The following is a 22,428-nucleotide window of genomic DNA, read 5'->3' on the forward strand; positions in this document are numbered from 1 at the left end:
TCTCAATTCATGCCACCCAAATATAACATTCACAATGGAGCTGGAGAAGGATGGACAATTCCCATTCCTGGATGTATTAGTCAAGATCAAGGCTGATGGCACATTTGGGCACAGAGTGTACTGCAAACCGACACACACTGACTTATACGTGCAAGCCAACAGCTGCCACCATCCGGCACACAAGTACAGAGTGCTCAAAACTAGTCCACAGAGCACATACTCTGTCAAACCCTGACAATTTGGCGATGGAAATAGAACACTTACAATTGGTGTTCGTAAGAACGGATTCTCATCTGGTGACATCCAGAAGGCACTTCAACCTGCCAGTCAACCACAGGATCCAGTAGAAGAACCAGAAGAGGTGAAGAGGGTGCCACACTTGCCATATGCTGGGCCAATCTCTGCTAAGGTCAGCAGAATTCTCATGAAACATGACATCCAGAGCATATTTTGCCCATCCACTAAGATTGGGACAATGTTGGGGAATGTAAAGGATGACCTGGGCTTACAGAAGCCAGGCTTTTACAACATACATTGTGAGTGTGGGATGTCATACATCAGACAGACCACCAGGACTGTGGACATCAGGTGTAAAGAACACCACACACAACCAAATAAGCCATAGCAGAACACTGTCTAGAGCTCAGTCACTCAATAAACTAAAATGACACCAAAATTGTCAAACAGACCCCTAGATATTGCGAGATCAAGATCACGGAGAATCTCATCAACCGTGACACTGGATACCAGCTCAGCACAGCCTGGGTTCTGGCTCTTGAACTTCTGAAAGCTCAAGGCAAAACGCATTGAGATTTCACATGGAACGGGGATGGGGACCGAGAAAACAGCCATGAGACAGAGCACCAGACACTACAGATTTGTCCTGACACTCCCGAGATGATGACCATGACCCTAGAGGACGTTCAAGCTGGGTGTGGACGATGGTCAGAACACCAGCGAACACAGAGGACCATAGGAGTTGGGCCTGGTGGGTGTGGACCGCGAATGAGGTACTGGACATGGCGCAGACCAGTTATGAAGTGCCCGGCTAGAAACAGAAGTGGAGACCAAGGAAACAGCCAGAATACACAGCACAATATTTGGCAAGTGACCACATTGCCATCAGAAAGTTAAGTTTTATGGTCATGTAATAATTTTTTGGTCTGGACTGTTTTTGTAATTTTTCTAGCAAATCACTGCTCGAATAATCAGTTTTTGAAAATATAATTTAATTCAATAGATAAAAATCTACTCATCAAGTGCTGGCAGAAAAACACACGTATAAAGATATTAAAGTTTGCACATTTTCGAAGCCAGTGGCTCCTTCTTCTGGCAAAAGGATTGAAGGGGAAGGAACAGAAGTGAAGGAAAGGGGTAGAATTTGGAAAAGTTGCACAGTATCCTGTATCAGGGGAGACTTACCAGACATGATGAGAAGGAAAGACAGATTCTTGGGGACTACACTGGATAAGATTTGAAAACTGAGAGATTGAAGGTTGAAGATAGGGTAATACATAAGAAAAAGATTACTGCCTAAACATAATGCATAAGTTAATAAGAATCGAAAGTTAAGTGCACTGTATGTGATAGAGGTGGGAAGTTATGAACTGTTAAGTCATTTTTTGGAGGAATCAGCAGTACTAGGATTGGATGTGATGGCCCGGAATGTCTGATTTTGAACTAGGCTGATGGTGTAATTGTGTCTAGTGGAGGCTGTTGACGTGGAAAGGATGACGACTGTCAAAATGTAAATACTGTTGTTGGTTAGTAGGTTTCATGTGAACGGAAGTGGGTAGCTGACCTTCGATGTGGATGAGACCAATGCCAGTGAAGGTGGCATGGGATTCAGAGCAGGACCATGTGAAATTTAAACAGAGAGAATATCTTTAGAGATTCGAAGAATTTTAACAGGTCAGCCTCATCATGAGTCCTTATGGCAAAGATGTCATTGATGTGTCTAAACCAAACCATGGGCTGAAGGCTTATGGATCCCAGGAAAGCACCATCCAAGTGACCCATGAAAAGGTTGACAAAGAAAGGAGCCATCCTGGTTCCCATGGCTATATAAGGCCCGGGTGACTGTTCTTACCCCTGTGACTGTCCCCACTGTAAGACTTGCCATATGCAAGCTTGTACCACCACCTATACCAGACCTGCAACTGGCAAAACATATGCTATCAAGGGGAGAGCCACCTGTGAAATGACATTTATCGTATAACAGCTGTTATGTAAACTATGTTTGGCCTTTAACATCGGCATGACTATTATCGAGGTATCAGTTGGGATGAATGGGTGTAGTCAAAGGGTGTATACTGGCAGCATGCAATATCCTGTTGCAGAGCATGCTCTAAAATATGACAGTTGTGAACTTGATGCCTGTTTCACCACACTTGCCACCTGGACTCTTTCTCCACACATCAGTTTCCAGAATTATGCAAGTGGGAACTGACACTACAACATGTCCTTGGTTTCACCACTCACCTGGCTTTAATTTATGTTAATTTCTTCACAGTAACTATTCCTTTCTTCACTCTCGTTTACTTTTCTATACCTTTTATTTTATGATCTGTTTATTTCTCACTGCCCCCCTTCCAACTCTAACATGTATAATGAACTTAGTTTTCTGTTCATATTAACTTATGCATGATATTTTGACAGTAATGACAGAGTAGTGAGTACCCGTGGTCTAGGGGTAGCGTCTTTGATTCATAATCAAAACGTCTTCGGTCCCGGGTTCGATCCCCGCCACTGCCTAAATTTTGATAAATAATCAGCATTGGCGGCCGCAGACTTCCGGCGTAAGAAGTCAGCCTCATTCTGCCAACGGCCTTGTCAAAGAGGGCGGAGGAGTGGATAGAGGTTCTTGTCCTAGGGGTGGGAAATTGCCCCTAAAGGCGGAAGAATCAGCAATGATCAACGACATGAGGATGCAGAAGGCAATGGAAACCACTGCATTAAAGACACGTAACGTGTATCCACAGGACATGTGGCCTGTAATTGAAGAAGTGTCATGATGATCTCTCCATTGGCAAAAGATTCCGGAATAGTCCCCATTCGGATCTCCGGGAGGGGACTACCAAGGGGGGAGGTTACCATGAGAAAAAGATTGAATAATCAACGAAAGGATAACGTTCTACGAGTCGGGGCGTGAAATGTCAGAAGCTTGAACGTGGTAGGGAAACTAGAAAATCTGAAAAGGGAAATGCAAAGGCTCAATCTAGATATAGTAGGGGTCAGTGAAGTGAAGTGGAAGGAAGACAAGGATTTCTGGTCAGATGAGTATCGGGTAATATCAACAGCAGCAGAAAATGGTATAACAGGTGTAGGATTCGTTATGAATAGGAAGGTAGGGCAGAGGGTGTGTTACTGTGAACAATTCAGTGACCGGGTTGTTCTAATCAGAATCGACAGCAGACCAACACCGACAACGATAGTTCAGGTATACATGCCGACGTCGCAAGCTGAAGATGAACAGAGAGAGAAAGTGTATGAGGATATTGAAAGGGTAATGCAGTATGTAAAGGGGGACGAAAATCTAATAGTCATGGGCGACTGGAATGCAGTTGTAGGGGAAGGAATAGAAGAAAAGGTTACAGGAGAATATGGACTTGGGACAAGGAATAAAAGAGGAGAAAGACTAATTGAGTTCTGTAACAAGTTTCAGCTAGTAATAGCGAATACCCTGTTCAAGAACCACAAGAGGAGGAGGTATACTTGGAAAAGGCTGGGCGATACAGGAAGATTTCAATTAGATTATATCATGGTCAGACAGAGATTCCGAAATCAGATACTGGACTGTAAGGCGTACCCAGGAGCAGATATAGACTCAGATCACAATATAGTAGTGATGAAGAGTAGGCTGAAGTTCAAGACATTAGTCAGGAAGAATCAATACGCAAAGAAGTGGGATACGGAAGTACTAAGGAATGACGAGATACGTTTGAAGTTCTCTAACGCTATAGATACAGCAATAAAGAATAGTGCAGTAGGCAGTACAGTTGAAGAGGAATGAACATCTCTAAAAAGGGCCATCACAGAAGTTGGGAAGGAAAACATAGGTACAAAGAAGGTAGCTGCGAAGAAACCATGGGTAACAGAAGAAATACTTCAGATGATTGATGAAAGGAGGAAGTACAAACATGTTCCGGGAAAATCAGGAATACAGAAATACAAGTCGCTGAGGAATGAAATAAATAGGAAGTGCAGGGAAGCTAAGACGAAATGGCTGCAGGAAAAATGTGAAGACATCGAAAAAGATATGATTGTCGGAAGGACAGACTCAGCATACAGGAAAGTCAAAACAACCTTTGGTGACATTAAAAGCAACGGTGGTAACATTAAGAGTGCAACGGGAATCCCGCTGTTAAATGCAGAGGAGAGAGCAGATAGGTGGAAAGAATACATTGAAAGCCTCTATGAGGGTGAAGATTTGTCTGATGTGATAGAAGAAGAAACAGGAGTCGATTTAGAAGAGATAGGGGATCCAGTATTAAAATCGGAATTTAAAAGAGCTTTGGAGGACTTACGGTCAAATAAGGCAGGAGGGATAGATAACATTCCATCAGAATTTCTAAAATCATTGGGGGAAGTGGCAACAAAACGACTATTCATGTTGGTGTGGAATATATGAGTCTGGCGACATACCATCTGACTTTCGGAAGAGCATCATCCACACAATTCCGAAGATGGCAAGAGCTGACAAGTGCGAGAATTATCGCACAATCAGCTTAACAGCTCATGCATCGAAGCTGCTTACAAGAATAATATACAGAAGAATGGAAAAGAAAGTTGAGAATGCACTAGGTGACGATCAGTTTGGCTTTAGGAAAAGTAAAGGGACGAGAGAGGCAATTCTGACATTACGGCTAATAATGGAAGCAAGGCTAAAGAAAAAATCAAGACACTTTCATAGGATTTGTTGACCTGGAAAAAGCATTCGACAATATAAAATGGTGCAAGCTGTTCGAGATTCTGAAAAAAGTAGGGGTTAGCTATAGGGAGAGACGGGTCATATACAATATGTACAACAACCAAGAGGGATTAATAAGAGTGGACAATCAAGAACGAAGTGCTCGTATTAAGAAGGGTGTAAGACAAGGCTGTAGCCTTTCGCCCATACTCTTCAATCTGTACATCGAGGAAGCAATGACGGAAATAAAAGAAAGGTTCAGGAGTGGAATTAAAATACAAGGTGAAAGGATATCAATGATACGATTCGCTGATGACATTGCTATCCTGAGTGAAAGTGAAGAAGAATTAAATGATCTGCTGAATGGAATGAACAGTCTAATGAGTACACAGTATGGTTTAAGAGTAAATTGGAGAAAGACGAAGGTAACGAGAAGTAGTAGAAATGAGAACAGCGAGAAACTTAACATCAGGATTGATGGTCACGAAGTCAATGAAGTTAAGGAATTCTGCTACCTAGGCAGTAAAATAACCAATGACGGACGGAGCAAGGAGGACATCAAAAGCAGACTCGCTATGGCAAAAAAGGCATTTCTGGCCAAGAGAAGTCTACTAACATCAAATACTGGCCTTAATTTGAGGAAGAAATTTCTGAGGATGTACGTCTGGAGTACAGAATTGTATGGTAGTGAAACATGGACTGCGGGAAAACTGGAACAGATAAGAATCGAAGCATTTGAGATGTGGTGCTATAGATGAATGTTGAAAATTAGGTGGACTGATAAGGTAAGGAATGAGGAGGTTCTATGCAGAATCGGGGAGGAAAGGAATATGTGGAAAACACTGATAAGGAGAAGGGACAGAATGATAGGACATCTGCTAAGACATGAGGGAATTACTTCCATGGTACTAGAGGGAGCTGTAGAGGGCAAAAACTGTAGAGGAAGACAGAGATTGGAATACGTCAAGCAAATAATTGAGGACGTAGGTTGCAAGTGCTACTCTGAGATGAAGAGGTTAGCACAGGAAAGGAATTCGTGGCAGGCCGCATTAAACCAGTCAGTAGACTGATGACCAAAAAAAAAAAAAAATTTACAGTAATCTCTGTCTTGCATATTACTGTCTTCCACCTTTAAACTCTCCTGTTTTCAAGTCTTGTCCAGTGCAGTCCCCAACACTCAGTATTTCCTTCTCGTCCCATCCCATTAGTCTCTGTGACCTGGGGTTTTATGCGACTTTTCTGAACTCTACTTCTTTTCCTAAACTTACCGGACCTTTTTCCTCACCGAGCGAGGTGGTGCAGTGGTTAGACACTGGACTCGCATTTGGGAGGACGACGGTTCAATCCCGCACCCGGCCATCCTGATTTAGGTTTTCCGTGATTTCCCTAAATCGCTCCAGGCAAATGCCGGGATGGTTTCTTTGAAAGGGCACGGCCGATTTCCTTCCCCATCCTTCCCTAATCCGATGAGACCGATGACCTCGCTGTCTGGTCTCCTTCCCCAAACAACCCCCCCCCCCCAACCTTTTTCTTCACCCCTCGTCCTTCCCCTTCAGTCCTTCTGCCAAAAGAAGCAGTCACAGGGTTCCACAGAGTTCAACCACGGGTCCCCTTCTGTTCCTGATATATGTGAATGACCTCCTTTCCTATCTGAAATAGGAAGCTGAACTGACACTGTTTGCTGATAATACAAGCATCACTATTAATCCAGTAAAAGAAACTCCAATTGAAAATGATGCAAATAAGGTCTTTGGAAAAGTCATTAATTGTTTTTCTGCAAATGGGCTTGCTCTAAACTTTGAAAAAACACAGTACATCCAATTTTCTGCTGCAGAAAGTACAGTTCCTTCAATAAATATAATACATCAACAGAAGTCAGTAGACAGGGTAGAGCATACTACGTTTTTGGGTGTACATATAGATGAGAATCATAATTGGAAAATTCATATTTTGGATCTTCTAAAGCGACAAGGTTCATCAACTTTTGCAATCAGAATAATTGCCAATTTTGAGGATATAGAAATTAGTAAGCTAACATACTTTCACTCTCTGATGTCATATGGAATAATACTTTGGAGTAACTCAACATTTAGACAAAAAGTATTCACTGCTCAAAAGAAAGCGATTAGATTGATGTGTGGGGTTCATAGTCGCACATTTTGTAGGCATCTTTTTAAAAGATTGGGAATTCTTACAACAGCCTCACAGTACATTTACTGACTAATTAAATTTGTTCTCGACAACATGGACCAGTTTAAAAACAACAGTGACATTCATGATTATAATACCAGAAGAAATAATGACTTACACTATCTTTTACTCAACCTATCTTTGGCACAGAAAGAGGTAAAATATGCTGCTATAAAATTTTTTGTCAAATTACCAGATGAAATAAAATGTCTGACAGACAGCAGTAATAGCTTCAAAAATAAATTGAAATCATATCTCCTTGACAACTCCTTCTATACCATAGATTAAATCTTGGATAGGAATAAATAAATCTACCATATAAATATAGTATATGCATTTTGTGCACTTGACACGTTCCACATCATAACGGCTATTGTACCGTGCGATTGATCAATGGAACACGCAACCAGCTAACTAACTAACTGAAAGCTTGCAAACTTTAATATCTTTATATGTGTGTTCTCCTATCGCTACCTGCTGAGTAGATTTTTTTATCTACCCAATTACATTATACAATCATTACTTAATTTTGACATGTGCCTCATATCTCACCTTGTAATGCTTCCTTGGTAGATAGATAGACACTAACACAAATTCTCACAACAAACATGTTAACAGTTCAATATCATTTTCAGATTCTACAAGTTTCATTCAGTCTTTTTCTTGAAATTTTTCCTCGCACAGTCTTGCCTGTAAACATATTTCCAAAAATCTTTTGATTTTTGTTGTTTTATTGGCCTCAGCTTGATTAAGCAGTTTCTATGTGCAGTGTAGCGTGACTTGATAACTCTGTGGTTAAATGGGAAAATGCTGTACCACAAATTTGAAGAACTTGGGTTCAATCCCTGGCTGGTTCTAGGATTTTCATCTGTCACTTATCACTTCATTCACCTTTGGCAATCTTGATGTGAAAAATGCCAAGTTTCATTGTAGTTTGCAATCCACATATGTGCCCCTACAACTGGCTGTGTGATTCTGTAGTTCTAAGGTTGGAGAAAAGTTATGGCATACCAATTTCAACAGAGCCATGACTAGTAAAAGCAAAACAGACTGATGACTGCTTTACTTTTACTACATGCAGACAGTGGCTGATAGCTGAAATTAGACCTACACAAGGTTAAAAAAAAGGATAAATTTCTTCCAAACATTACCCAAACCACTTCTCTGTCAGTTATTTGCTCTTCTGCAAATATCCATCAGTGCTGTTGTACTTTTAGATCAAGTCAGGGATTCTGACGTGACTGCTCCTCTGCAGTGCACATGTGTGTTTACTAGTGAATGTAGGCCATGGTAAAACACAAATCATCAAGTTACTCATACCAGCCAAAGATTGAAGTTATCAAATTCTAGTCCTGTGCATGCATGACCACAGAAGTTTATCCAGAAGGGGGGCAAAGTCCTAAAATTGCTGTTTTTGATGTAACTGATACAGTGAGTTTGAAAACATGTTGTGCCCCAACCATTAATTTTGACGGGGTGCACAAAAGTAATAGTATCTCAAGCAGTTGATAATTATCCACTTAGTAATTTGAAGGTTGATGCTTTGATACCTAAATGGCAGGCATATTTTAGTAGTGTATCCACTCTTTTGATATTATTAATATGAATATGGCTGCTAACTTTTTTATTCATCAATCTGAAATTATATAATCATTTTATTACATCCATGGTAACCAGTGAGCAATGAAATATAAGCAGAAAATATTCATAAAACATTAATTGTACTCAGAATGACTGAGAAAATCAGGTTTGATATCAACAAAAGTAAGCAACAAAAAGTGACAATGTAATGTTTGTCAAAATTCAGATACACACACTTATTCAACTTTGATATCAATGATGCTTGATTTGCTTATTAAAATACAGAGCTTATCATGTTAATGGATTTATTCCATTACTTCCACACTTATTATTTTTAATATTGATTGGCATAACTGAAGTTGAATGAAATATGATCTGAAAGCTATATTTTTTTGGGCTTATTGGAAAAAAGCGTAACCCATGGTTGGCATTTGACTGGATGAATGTGGGCAAATTCCCAAAACCAACCTCAAATTGCTTGGTAGAGTGAATTTCTGACAGCCTCAGATTGAACAAAGATAGTCCTTGTCTCTTCATTTGTCACATTATTGTTCAGACAGTGGAACTGGACTGCAGGATTTATAGCTCTATGACTGTATTTGGTACTATGTTGTACCCCATAGAGTTTGGGAACATCCCACAGACCCAGAGAGTTGCTTTTGACCTGAAAATATCACATTTTCCCCCTCTCTTCTGTTGTAGAAAATGGCATTATCTGTTTTCAACTGATGTATTTATCTCAAAATATAAAATATAAATTTACACACCTACTGTACAGCATGATCATGTTCTTCACAAAGCACTATAGTACCTCTATCATGTAAAACTGAATCTGTATTCAGCAATCCATCAGGTGTCTTTGTCCACAAACAAACAGTAAACTATTATTCCTTCCTGCAGAAATGGGAGGGGTGTCCTTATGGGAACTGAGAGACAGATGTCAGGCTGGCATACTGCTGCCATGTTTGTTGTCCTGGAAATTGGTATCGGTATTTGTGCACCAAGAAATCTGAAGTTCAATAAGGGCTGTATGAACAAGTCTCAGATGAAAGATTGAGGACACCATTTTGGCCCAGTTCTGTACAGTTTTGCATTCATCTTTGCTACATAACAATGCCAAATCACCATTGCTTCTAGGAATCAGCATAATTTCCCATGAATACCTTAGCAACTAAATAAATTCGAGGTATATAGTGATTGTTAAAGTCACAGTATTTCCCACTGGGCTTACCAGTGTTAAGCCTGCAGTCCAGTAGAGTCACTGATAACCATTTCTAGAAATTGGTTAGTGTTCTACAATGAATGCAAATTCCAGGAGGGAGCAAGTGTTCCCCTTTGTGGACAACTATGGTACTAAAACACTTGCCACAAGGTTCCTTATGCAAATCAGTGCCATCAGACACATGGTTTACATTCACAACAAATGTCACACTGAAAGCAGGGCCAAACTGAAGCTCATAGCCCCCCTTCTCACTCCCTGCTTCATTTCTTTTTATTGTATCTCCTCCATCTCTCCAAAGTGGGTTGTTAAAGGTTAATTTACTCTCTACTCTCCCCTGCATGTCTGCATTTATGTACAGGCTGTGCAGAGCTTCACACCACAAATTGGGCCTGCACCACAAAGATTCAAAATCTGAAAAAGAAAATTCTCTGTTTTTATGCCGTGTGGTGGGCAAACTTATGAAAGACATAGACATAATTATTTTGTACAGACTTATTTGGCTGACTTTTTTAGAGGATAGCTAATAAGAAATAAGTCGACCTTCACCTCTTAGACCTTGCACCACCTAGCATCAAACTCCCAGTGGCATCAAGTCAAAGGTGTGGCACTTCAGTCAACAAAACTGCTGAGATATCACAGAAAGCCAATTTGTTCCATATTTCATTTCCTCAAAACGAGAACCTCTAAAATGTCAGAGGCTGTTTTCTTAATACTGAACTCACTCTAAGAATATACCTTTAAGTTACGATAACAAACAATAGAGAAAAAAGATACCACTCACCATATAGTGCAGATGCTGAGTCATAGATATGCACAACAAAAAGACTGTCACAACATAAGCTTTCGGCTCACAGCCTTTGTCGAAAATAGACGACACACACACACACACACACACACACACACACACACACACACACAAAAGCCAGCTGAGTGTGGCTAGGAGACACGTCAATTTTAGCCTTATGATATACATAATCACATAATGATGATGAAGCTTGCACAGGATAGGGTAGCATGGAGAGCTGCATCAAACCAGTCTCTGGACTGAAGACCACAACCACAACAATCTCATGATTCCCTAACACTACTTTTTACCACTACAGGTTGATATTGGACATAGTAATATTATAAAATTGTTTTTCTTATAGTGTAACAGCACATTATCTTTATATAAGTGTGGTTGTGTTTGTATCTGTCATCTGTTTTTGACACAGGCCGTGATGGCCGAATGCTTATATTGAGACAGTCTTTTTGTTGTGGCTGTCTGCAACTCAGCATCTCCGCTATATTGTGAGTGGCAACTTTCCTTTTCATAATACTGTTACATTCCATCCTGGATTTTTCAACAGTGAAAAAAGACCATTTTCAGATTTGGAGCTGATCTAAAACAAGCTTTGAGTCTCCATGTTAGAATACAGGCTCAATGTTTGACTTCATTCAGTATAGAAAATTACTTTTTAAGACAGAAAAATTATGAAAAAGTTATAAGTAGCTTGATTAGTGTGAAGTATAGGTGCCAACCAATTAGCAAATAAGATTATTTAAAACTATCTTCTTATGGCAGATTATTTAAGAAGAAGTGCATATGTATTAAACTTTGATAAAATTTGCTTGGCTGATACATCTCTTCTGTTATCTTGGATTTGTCTAACAAGCGTGTTTGCTTGTAGTTATAATACGTTATTTTAAAAAATTAAACACTGAACTGTGGGAGTTCAGGTTCACCTGTTTTGGAAACAACTATTCTTTTTAATGCCCAAACATGTTTCAGCATCATTCAAAATAAAATGGCAATTATTGAAGTACTGAATTAAGCAAGGACAATCTCAACTTTCTGTTTTTCTTTCTTTTTTGTGAGAATAGTTCTTCATGGCAATGTTAATAAAACATTTTTAATACTTTAATCCTTCCTGTTCTTTTCATTTTCTTAAGCTCATCGATTCTTTAAAATTATAAAATTAAGTAATAAACCTAAAATGCTGCATCATAGGCTTTTAATATGAAGATTGCTTTCAGGTTAGTTATCACAAAATTTGCCCTGGTACCACAGCTTCAGCCTAGGGGTCTATACATTCTAAATACAGCCCTGCTCCTCCCCTGAATACCATTGATACTCTTTCCTACACCTGTCCACATCATGACGTTGTCCCTTCTTCATTATCTATTTAATTATCTGCACAATGTTGCATCTTCTAACTTATTCTTAGTTTTTCTTTAATTCTCATTTCCTGTAGGCTACTTGTTTAGTTCTTGGCACCTCTCTTAACGTACATACCAGCCACCTTGGTTTTGTTTCAACTACATCTGTTTTAAAATCTAATTCAATTTATTTAGTTACTTCTACCGTTTCTATTCAGATCTTCTACTTATGTTCTTTACTCTGCCGCACTTCCTTTGACTCAGTCTCTAATGACCACATGACCAATAAGTGTATACACTCTTAACTTTCCTTCACTTACTTTCTCAAGCAGCAGATTTTACCTGGGCTAATTAGCTTTAGCGTGTTGAGACTTTTCATTTGTCAGATGATATGGGCTCAATTCACTATTTTTGCCCATTTTATGTACCATCAAGACAAAACTTAAATTTTATTGACTCTAAAGTTCTCTTTTTATCAGATGTGAAATAACTCTCCCACTCACTAACTGTGATACATTGTTTGCTTTTAAATTCTTAATTAGGTATTGGCTCTCTTATTTTGCAAATATGAATATCATTTTCTTTCTATAAACTGTTTAACACTACTTACTTGTGTCAGTGTAATCCATGATAAAAACTATTTACATCCCAATGTTGATGTGCTACAGGAATGGAAAATAACAGTAGTGCATCCTATATTGAAGATGGAGATAAAAGTAAATTCACATGTTAAAGGGATATAAGCTTTTTGCACATAGCATATAGACTACACACAAAGATAATCAAACAAGAGTTGTACTAGCAGAAGTAATTACAAGTATGCACAGAAAGGTTTCGGTAAAGGCAGATTGTGCATGGATTGTTTTTTCACCAGTTACAGTTCATAAAAAAAATGTTGACCATTAAACATTTCTACTTAACACTGATTCTAGTGGCTGTAAAGTATCATTTACAGGGTAAACAAAATCAAGTTATTCCGGGACATACTCGGAAAGGGTGTTCTTTAGTCTCTGATGAGAGTAATGTGAAATATCTATGAAAGCACATGTATTAAAATTTTAAATGGACTGACACAATTTGAAATTAACCGTGGAATGTATTGTGTTATATTGCATTAGACAAGGATGTACCTGTCACATACTCTCTTTAATTGATATGTTGATGATGCCATAAACACAAGGCAAAGATTATGAGGGTGACCTACAATACAGACTGCATCTGCTTGTGAAAGTAGCAAATGAGTGTAACTTAAATACCTCTGTATCAAAAATATAGTTATGGCATTTTGAGAATGTGAACTACTTAGCATCAAAACAGATTTTAACAATGGAACAATAGAGCAACTTAACAAATTTGTTTGTCTTGGGTGTGACATTAGTAACATATCAAAATGATGATAAGAGTAAAAAGCTACAGAAATTCCTGTACCATTATCAATGTGGCATACAGCTGCAGAAGAGAATACACTGCTTGAACTATATAAAGCAATGACAGGAGAAAAAATGTTGTATGGATATGAATACTGAACACTATACTTGCTACATGATGGATCAAATGGATAGAAGTGCAGAGATACGATTTCTGAGAGCAGTAACTGGTTAGAGGCTAACTGATTGGAAAAGAAATGGACATATCAGAGAAGGACTAAATATATTTAATCTGAATGGAAAAATAGTGACACACGGGAGCAAATAGAAAGAGCGTGCTAAAATATTGTCACTGAAGTATAAGTTGAAAAAAGGCAAAAGGAAGATCTTTTGATTGATGGTGGTGGTGATGATCATGATAATGATGATAACAGTATCTACCAAAATTTTAGTTTGTAGAGACAGAATTGATTTATTAGGAATGAAGATGATGAATTAATCTTAGATATAGTAATTCACAGAACTGATTGACTCCTACCTGCTTTTTACTTTATTTATTTAGTTTACTTATATTTGGTATTGGACAGGATAAGCCTTATTATTTTAATCATTTACTGTAACTGCTTTTGTAGAATGCCAATTTTATTTAATAATTTGTAATGTTTTCTCTTTCCCAGATATGACAACTTTGCAGATTGAGTCAGAAAACACTCAGATGACCAATGATTTATACCGTCTGCTCAAGAAGTATTCTGGTCTCAGGAATCTTATAAGGGAACTCAAGGTACTTGCTGATTCTGGATAATTCATTAGATTTCAATACTTTTGCAAAACAGAACAAAAAATTCTGCTTTATTATAAATGCGTAAGCATAACAACTTCGCACTTACATCACACTCGTGATAATCATAGAACGTAAGGAAAAGATACACCGCTATTTGCTGTAAAGATGACACATTAAATTAAAGACGTGTACAACTAAAAGACACTTAGATATTAGCTTTTGGCTACCCTTTGTCAGAACAAGAAAACACACTCACAATCATTCACACAAATATGCATCCTATTGCAAGCCACCAAACAATGGCAGTCACATGTGCGTGAGGTGTGCTTGCTTGTGTTAATGAATGTGTGTTCTTGTTTCTTTTTCTGATGAAGGCTAGGACAAAAAGCTAATATGTAAGTGTCTTTTAGTTGTGCCTTTCTGCAACTTAACATGCCATCTTTACAATAAGTAGCAGTCTTATCTTTTCCTTATGTTGCTGATGTTCCTACCTGGAGTTCCCATTGTTTCGTGATGGTCATATTACTGTAACAGAAGTTCCAGGACAGGAACAAAAATAAAAGAGCAATGGCAAGTATTCATTTGCAGTTGAATGGTACATGATGCAAAGGCAAATTAAACATCATAGAAAAGTTACTAGTATTCAAGTTATTACTCTTTTCCTATGTCAATTAGGCACATTCGCATTCATAACTACACAAGGATGTTGTCGCTCGTGGTCAGTTAAGCTCATCATTGTGTGTGTGTGTGTGTGTGTGTGTGTGTGTGTGTGTGTGTGTGTGTGTGTGTGTGTGTGTGTGTGTGTGTGTGGTTATGTATGTCTGTATGCTGCACATGAATCAACTACATAGTCGCCTTTCCTCATTCTTGTTATTGCCAGAACTTTAAAAAGAAATCATAATATGAAAATAGCCTCAAAAAATATATTAACTCTTAACTGTACAGGAAGGTTTTGCATTTACACCATTTTCAGGCACCTGGAATGTTACCTTTCTCAGGCAAACCCCTTACCAACCCCAGAGGCTGCAGTACACTTGGCAGTAAACCGCCCAGCGAATCCTCTGTTGACAAAAAACTTCTCGTGATAAAGAAGAAGCCTGGCCTGACCTGCAGAGTACATCCATGAGTGTGGTGGCTGAAAATGCAGGGGCTCAGCCCTGCACATATTATATTACTGTCAAATAATTTAAAACTTGGCTTCTATAGTTTTCTGTTTAAATAGTCATTGAGTTATATAAATTGTCCTTTTAGCTGACTTATTCTTTCAACCATTACTTCTACTACCTCCAAAAGTTTGTGGAAGCTCTCCTGCATACCTTGCTGGAATAGCAGTGCTGGAAGAAAAGATATCACAGAGAAATGGGTTAGTCCCAGTTTAGGGGATTGTTTCCAGCACACATTAAAAATCTACCAGGAAGTTTCAAAACATTAAAAGTACACACTCCACCATAGAGTGAAATATTCATTCTGAATATTGCCCTAGTCTGTGGTTAAACCATTTATCCACAGTACTTTTTCTTCTAGGGTTGCTATCCCAGCAAGGTATATAGAAGACCTTCTGTGGACTTTGGAAGGTAGGAGGGAGGTACCTACTAGAGGGAATGAAGCCGTGAGGGTGGGTTGTGAGTGATGCTTGGATATCTCAGCCAGTGAGAGAATAGTCTGCAAAAGGCAAGCTTCCAGGTTCTAGTTGCAGTCTAGAACATACTTTTAATCTGCTATGAAGATTTAAGAAGTGCACATTCTACAGCAGAGTGAAAGATTCATTCTGGATATTGTCATGTACAAGATCTTTAAATGTTATTACTGTGCAAAATAAATAAATAAAAACCTTCTTTCACTTTATAAATTCCTAATACAAAACTGATTATAGTTCTCATGCTAAGAGTGACACAGTCTCCAACACCTTAATAGGTATGAAGGAGTGGCCATCTTCAGGTGGATTGAGAAAATGTGAAGAGGGAAAGGAACACATGCAAATAAATGCATATGATAGGGAACATGAGCGCTGTATACAGAGCACTACTGAGGTAACCCTATACCCTTAGCGAAACTGCCAAAGCTGAGCTGCACTCCTTCCTCCCATCTCCCCTCCCCCCGATCCCGTAAAACTACCTTCTTGCAATTTTACGATTTCTGAAACTGTGTTAAGGTACTGCAGTCAATAACATTGTCATAAATATCCTCAAACGTATTTCAATGAAAATAATCCATGTTTGAAAATATAACATAATTGGATATGTAAATAATCTTTCACCAAACAACAGCAGGAGAAAACGCATATAAAAGGTGTGGAAATGTACAAGCCAGTGGCTCCTTCTTCTGGTGGAAGGACTGAAGGGAAAGGAAGAGGGATGAACGTAAAGGGCTGGCAAGGTTTAGGAAATGGAGAAAGTTACGGAAAAGTTGTCTAGAACCCTAGATTAGGGGAGACTTACCAAATGGGGTGAGAAGGAAAAACTGATTGTTGGTGCCTGCACCAGATGAGATTTGGAAACCTGAGAACTTATAGGTGAAAGGTAGAGTAATAAGCAAGACAGAGATTACATAAATAAATCATGCAAGAATCAACAAGAGCAGAAAACTGAATGTATTGTACATGGTAGCAAGAGAAGAGGGAAATGGACAGGTTGGAAAATAAAAGATACAGTAAAATAAAAGGGAGTGAAGAAAAGGCATAGTTACTGGAAATAAATATTGAGAGCACAGAAATTAATGTAAAGTTAGACCAGATGTCTGATGAGAACCACAGGGGAATTAGGCAATGAATGTAAAAAAAAAAAAAAAAGATCTCAACAAAACAAGCACTCTGTGTCTGCATAGGGGAACGGTCACTGACCACCCATAGGTAGTGAAGGGGAAGGTGGGGCATAGGTAGGACAGGGGTTGGAGTTTCCAAGAAGTCATGACCCAAGGCCCAAAAAAAGCACACTACAGCATCTGAAGCACGAGCAGAGATGGCTGGGCCAGCAACAGGATGGCTGTGAAGGATGTGATGGGGGTGGCAGCTGCAATGGCTGGGAATGGCATCAAGAGGACAGGGCCAGTGACGAGTGTGGAAGTGCCAGTAGGAACAATTGGGCCAGCCATTGGAATGGCTGTGGAGGTGGGAGGGGTAGCAGTGCCAGCAGGAACAATTGGGCCGGCTGCCGCAACAGCCATGGAGGTGACAGTGTCGGCAGTCAGGAAAAGCACGAAGAGGGCCAGCAGCTATAGGGCCATTGATGACTTGAGGGTGGGTTGTGACAGGGCCAGCAAGGGAGCAGGCATCAGCACTTACAGGGCTGGTGATAACAGGAGGGCTGATGAGGCAGGAGGGCTGGCTGTGACGAGGTCCATGATGAGAGGCTCAGTGTCTGATACCATCAACCACAAGGGCTGGGCCCCACACCAGAGGGACTTCTGCCAGAGAACACAGGGAACAGTGCTGTAGTGCTGTACACCATGACAACATTGCAAACAAACCTGACAGGAGGTGGCCTAGCTTGTCACATATATCTCCCGGACACTCTGACCGAACACTGGTGCTGATCACATCCAATCAAACACCATGAGAAAAACTGAAGAACCAGAGTGAGTAGAGGGATGTTCCAACAGCATATCCAGCTATTGTTGCCTGAGGCAACAATAGCTCTGAAGACATGGTACATAGAAAGACAAAAAATACACCAAGGGACTACTGAAAACATTGCAGACCAACAATATCATGCAAGAGAATACACACTGGACAACAGATGGATGGAGCATCTGAACTACACTGAAAAGAGAACATTGATAAGAACTTGCATCTACTGAGAAAACGGGAACACTAACTGCCAACAAATGCCTACCAAAATCTGGACATCCATGCAAATGAACATAGTCACAGAAACAAAGAATTGAACAGATCATGTCCAGAACATGGATGGACACACTTGTACCTTATTAGGACTTGAATGCAGACTGTCACAGTGCAATAAACAAGAGTATGCTGCCCTATCATGCCAAATCACTGCACAAGCAAAAATGCGTTAGTATGAGAAACACATGATCAATTGAGAAAATATTAAAACCTGCTCAAGCAAAAACAAATGGCAGCCCATCAGGGAACATTGAAACACTTGTGAAGAAGCAGCCTGCTCTGTCCTGTCTGGACACTGCCACCCTAGGGATGAGGGCCAATGATGTCTGCGCCATCTAGGCAAAATGCAGCCTTGAGCAGGTGCTGGAGAGGGTGAATCTTGATCAGGCACTGTACTGAGTATCCACACAAACTATGAGTGTCACACCTGAGAGCAACAGCATCATCACTATTGTATTGTATGGCAGTCAAGGGAAGAGCACTGTAACACAAAACCATTATCCTGATAGCTACTGAAGTAACCTTAGCCATGTGGTTTGACTAGTGGAGATTGAATTTGCACATAGCAATAACAGATCTCTCTGTTTATTAACCTCAACAGTCCACACTTGATTGCAAAGGAAAAGCTCATCTTGATGATGTGATGTGTATCAAGTGCCTACTATTGCGAGGGCCATGATTGTCAGAAGTGGTGATGAACCGAGAGGTACTGTGAATGATCTGAAGAGGCTATTAACTCCTAGATCGAGGCATGGGAGTAACTGATGGGCACCCAACAGCTGACGATCCTGGTGAAAGCATGAGACAGTGCTGTCTGTTGAGTAGCAGTGACAGCAAGTGTTGTGGTTCAAAATGTAGACTCAAGGTGGTTGACGGTCGGTCTGGAGCCCTGAGCAGAAGTGGCTGTCAAGGGACTGAGCAGTGACCTAAGTAACCATCTCAGAGAAATACAGGCACAGTGTCACGCGGACACGTGACTGCGTGAATGCAAATAGGTGCTTGTGACTGCAGTGCTGATTACTGCGGCCTGAATGCCACATATCAGTGTGACTTGCACCACCCCACAGATGCTGTGGCAGCTGTGAGACTTGGCACTAAACTACCTAGTGAATCTTCCGTTACCAAACAACAACCTGTGACAAAGCAGAAACCATGCCTGACCCACAGAGTACAGCCGTGAGTGTGGTGGCTGAATATGCAGGGGACCAGCCCTGCATATACTACATTACTGTCAATTAATTTAAAACTCAGGTTCTATAGTTTTCTGTTTAAGTTTATGTCATCATTGCTTTACAAGGTGTACAACTTTGCTTCTGCCGTGTTTTCCCCAGTATTTGAAGCTTTAATGAAACAAATTGGTTACACATGTATCATTCAAAGTATTTTCCATCGCTGGCTGCTACTTTATCCCATCTTTCTGGCAGTGTATGAATCCTGTGTCGAAAAAATTGTTCATCTTTTGAAGCGATCCACGAATCGATCCAATTTGTAACTTCTTCATGAGATCGAAAGTGCTGGTCAGCCAGGCCATGCGCCATTGATCTAAACAGGTGACAGTCAGAGGAAGCAATGTCTGGAGAATACGTTGGGAGTGGGAGGACTGCCCATTTTAATGTTTCCCAATACGTTTTGACCTCTTTTGCAATGTGGGGTCGAGTGTTGTCATGCTTTAAAATCACTTTATCGTGCCTCTCACTGTATAGCGGCCATTTGTCTTTTAATGCTCTGCTCAAACGCATTAATTGCATTTGATAACGAGCACCTGTGATTGTTTCACTTGGTTTTAACACCTCACAGTACACAACACCGAACTGGTCCCACCAAATGCAGAGCATGATCTTGGAGCTGTGAATATTCGGTTTGGCCATCAACGTGGAAACATAGCCAGGATATCCCCATAATTTTTTGCATTTAGGGTTATCATAATGAATCCATCTTTCGTCTCCAGTCACAATGCGATGCAGAAATCCCTTCCGTTTTTGCCATTGAAGCAACTGTTCACAAATACTGTTCAACGTCTCTTGGTTTCAGCTCACATGGGACCCAAGTTCCTTCTTTCTGAATCATGCCCATAGCCTTGAGATGTTTTGAAATGGCTTGCTGTGTCACTCCCACTAATTGTGCCAAGTCTTCTTGAGTATGACGTGAGTCTTCACTCAGTAATGTCTCAAATTCTGCATCTTCAAAAACATTCTCTCTTCCACCACTATGCCGGTCTACAACCTTAAAATCACCGTTCTTGAAACATTGAAAACACTTATGACACATTTATTCACTAATAGCATCCTTACCATACGTACTTGAGAGCATTTGATGGGATTCAGCCGCTGTTTTCTTCATATTGAAACAAAACAGTAACACCTCCCACAAATGACGAGAATTAGGCTTGTAAACTGACATTTTCAATCGAGAACAACTTTATGATGCAGACACAAATAGACTAATATTTGAATGAGGTTATGTTGACCGAGGTCCAAGATAACTGCCTGATGTATGCGGTCTGTTTCTTTCAACCGCTACTTCACCATTGTAGCCACCTATTGGCAAACGGCGGAAGCAAAGTTGTACACCTTGTACATAAACTGTGCTGTTAACTGACTTATTCTTTCAACTATTACTTCTCCCATCAAATATGTCTCCTCTGTACTCACTTTGTCTACTTTCACTTTTGAAACAAGGAATCTTCAAGTCCATATACTGAATATTTTTCATGACTGATATTTTTTTTACATTCAAATTTCATCTGTCCATTACTCATTCTTATATATTTAAAAAATAGCTCAGTAATAGCCTCATTCAGCAAGATTTGATAACTCAGTTTTGTTTACATTATATATGGCAAGAAGAGACAGGCACTGTAGCAATTCTTCAGAGAGAGTGAGGGTAAAATCCTTGTCCAGACATACTGATTTAGGTTTTTCTTGTCTTCTCTCAATCACTCCATGTGAAATCTTGGGGAGATTCATTCAAAGAGGCAACAATCTTTTTTCTTCACATCTCTATTTAACAGAGCTAGTGCTCCAAAACAAATTCAAATGGATGTAGGCTGTGGTATGTATGCAGAAGCGAAGGTGCTTGCATTAGGTAGTCTAGCCAGAGAGGTGCGTCAAACCAGTCTTCGGAGTGGTGACCACAGGAACAATCAACTGCTTTTCTCAGTGCAGGACAAGCGAAGGGGCATGGTGGGAGAGGGCGTGGGGCAGGGGGTTAGCAGAGACTGAGGCCAGGAGGATTACAGTAATGAATGGTGTTTTGATAACATAACCGCCATCTATGTAGTTCAGAAAAGCTTATACTACACAGTATATTAGAACAGAATATCATATACATAAAAATTTCAGAAAGCTGTTGCTATGCATTATATCCTGTTCACTGTGTATTATTTCTTGTAATTAACATTATTTTCTAAAACTGAATGTGCACTGTGTTGAAACGCGAAACAATTTTACTTTGCCTACAGGGTGTATAACCCAATTATAAGTTGCTGGAATTGTTGCATGTATTTTGGACAATCAGTTTTGCATTTTATACACTATTCTGCAGTTATTAATCAGCACTTTTAACCAACAGTAAGAAAACAATTGCATGCCAATGAATTTAAAATCATCACCAATATTAATCAAGTATTTTCTTCTCTCTGTTGCAGTCTGAGTATATGAATTCAAAGGTGTATCCTATATTTCCACGTTACACCATTTTGAAGGATATGATCAAGGACATCATGCATGATCCAGATTACATGGAAGTATGCCATGAAGTGGACGTTTAGTGGTAGCCTAGCCATATGGCGACCACCAAATGCCAGGTTGCCATCTGAAAGGTGTCCTTGAAACCGTCAATTGAAATCTGTAGGGTTTATTGCTGCTGAGCTTTTGTGAGTTTGCATTGTGGTTTGTGCAGGGTGTTTATACAAGAAAATTATGCAATATGTTGGTATGGAACATTTAAACATTACGCTAATGAAGTTTGAAGAAAGATTATTTTTTTATTGCACTCAGTTTATAACTTAATGCAGAAATGCTTTAAACGCTTTGATAATGCATCATTTCATGGTGGCATTTTATTCCCAAATTTTCCAACATGTGAAACATTAAAAACCCCTTAAATTGTTTTAAAACTGTGGAAAATTTAAACCACAAATGCAGTATGGAACGTAAATCATATAAGAGGTGCAATGTAGTATGTGCCGTCATGTATGACTGTGTGTGTAGAAATGCTGTAATAATGACAAGACAATTCAGACCACACTAACAACTAATATTTTTATATATAAATAACCTTTTTTATTTTGAAGAATAAAGGCTAAAACTCAAAATTATGCATCTTTTCATAAGAAATGTATTTTAAACTCAATATTTTAAGAAATTCAAGCTAAAAGATCTTTATATCATTACA

The 22,428-nt window shown here is 39.5% G+C and overlaps 1 protein-coding gene across 1 annotated transcript in view; it reads left to right on the top strand.

The window, feature by feature from the left end:
- Positions 1-21,802, top strand: part of LOC126222592 (uncharacterized) — a 112,296-nt gene extending 90,494 nt beyond the window's left edge. The window contains exons 4-5 of the mRNA XM_049942195.1: positions 14,086-14,192; positions 21,680-21,802. Coding sequence (XP_049798152.1) covers positions 14,086-14,192; positions 21,680-21,802 — 230 coding nt within the window. The remainder of the gene's footprint in view (positions 1-14,085; positions 14,193-21,679) is intronic.
- The last annotated feature ends 626 nt before the right edge of the window (positions 21,803-22,428 follow it).

The sequence above is a fragment of the Schistocerca nitens genome, chromosome 1 (genome assembly GCF_023898315.1).
Source record: "Schistocerca nitens isolate TAMUIC-IGC-003100 chromosome 1, iqSchNite1.1, whole genome shotgun sequence".
In the NCBI taxonomy this organism is placed as follows: domain Eukaryota; kingdom Metazoa; phylum Arthropoda; class Insecta; order Orthoptera; family Acrididae; genus Schistocerca; species Schistocerca nitens.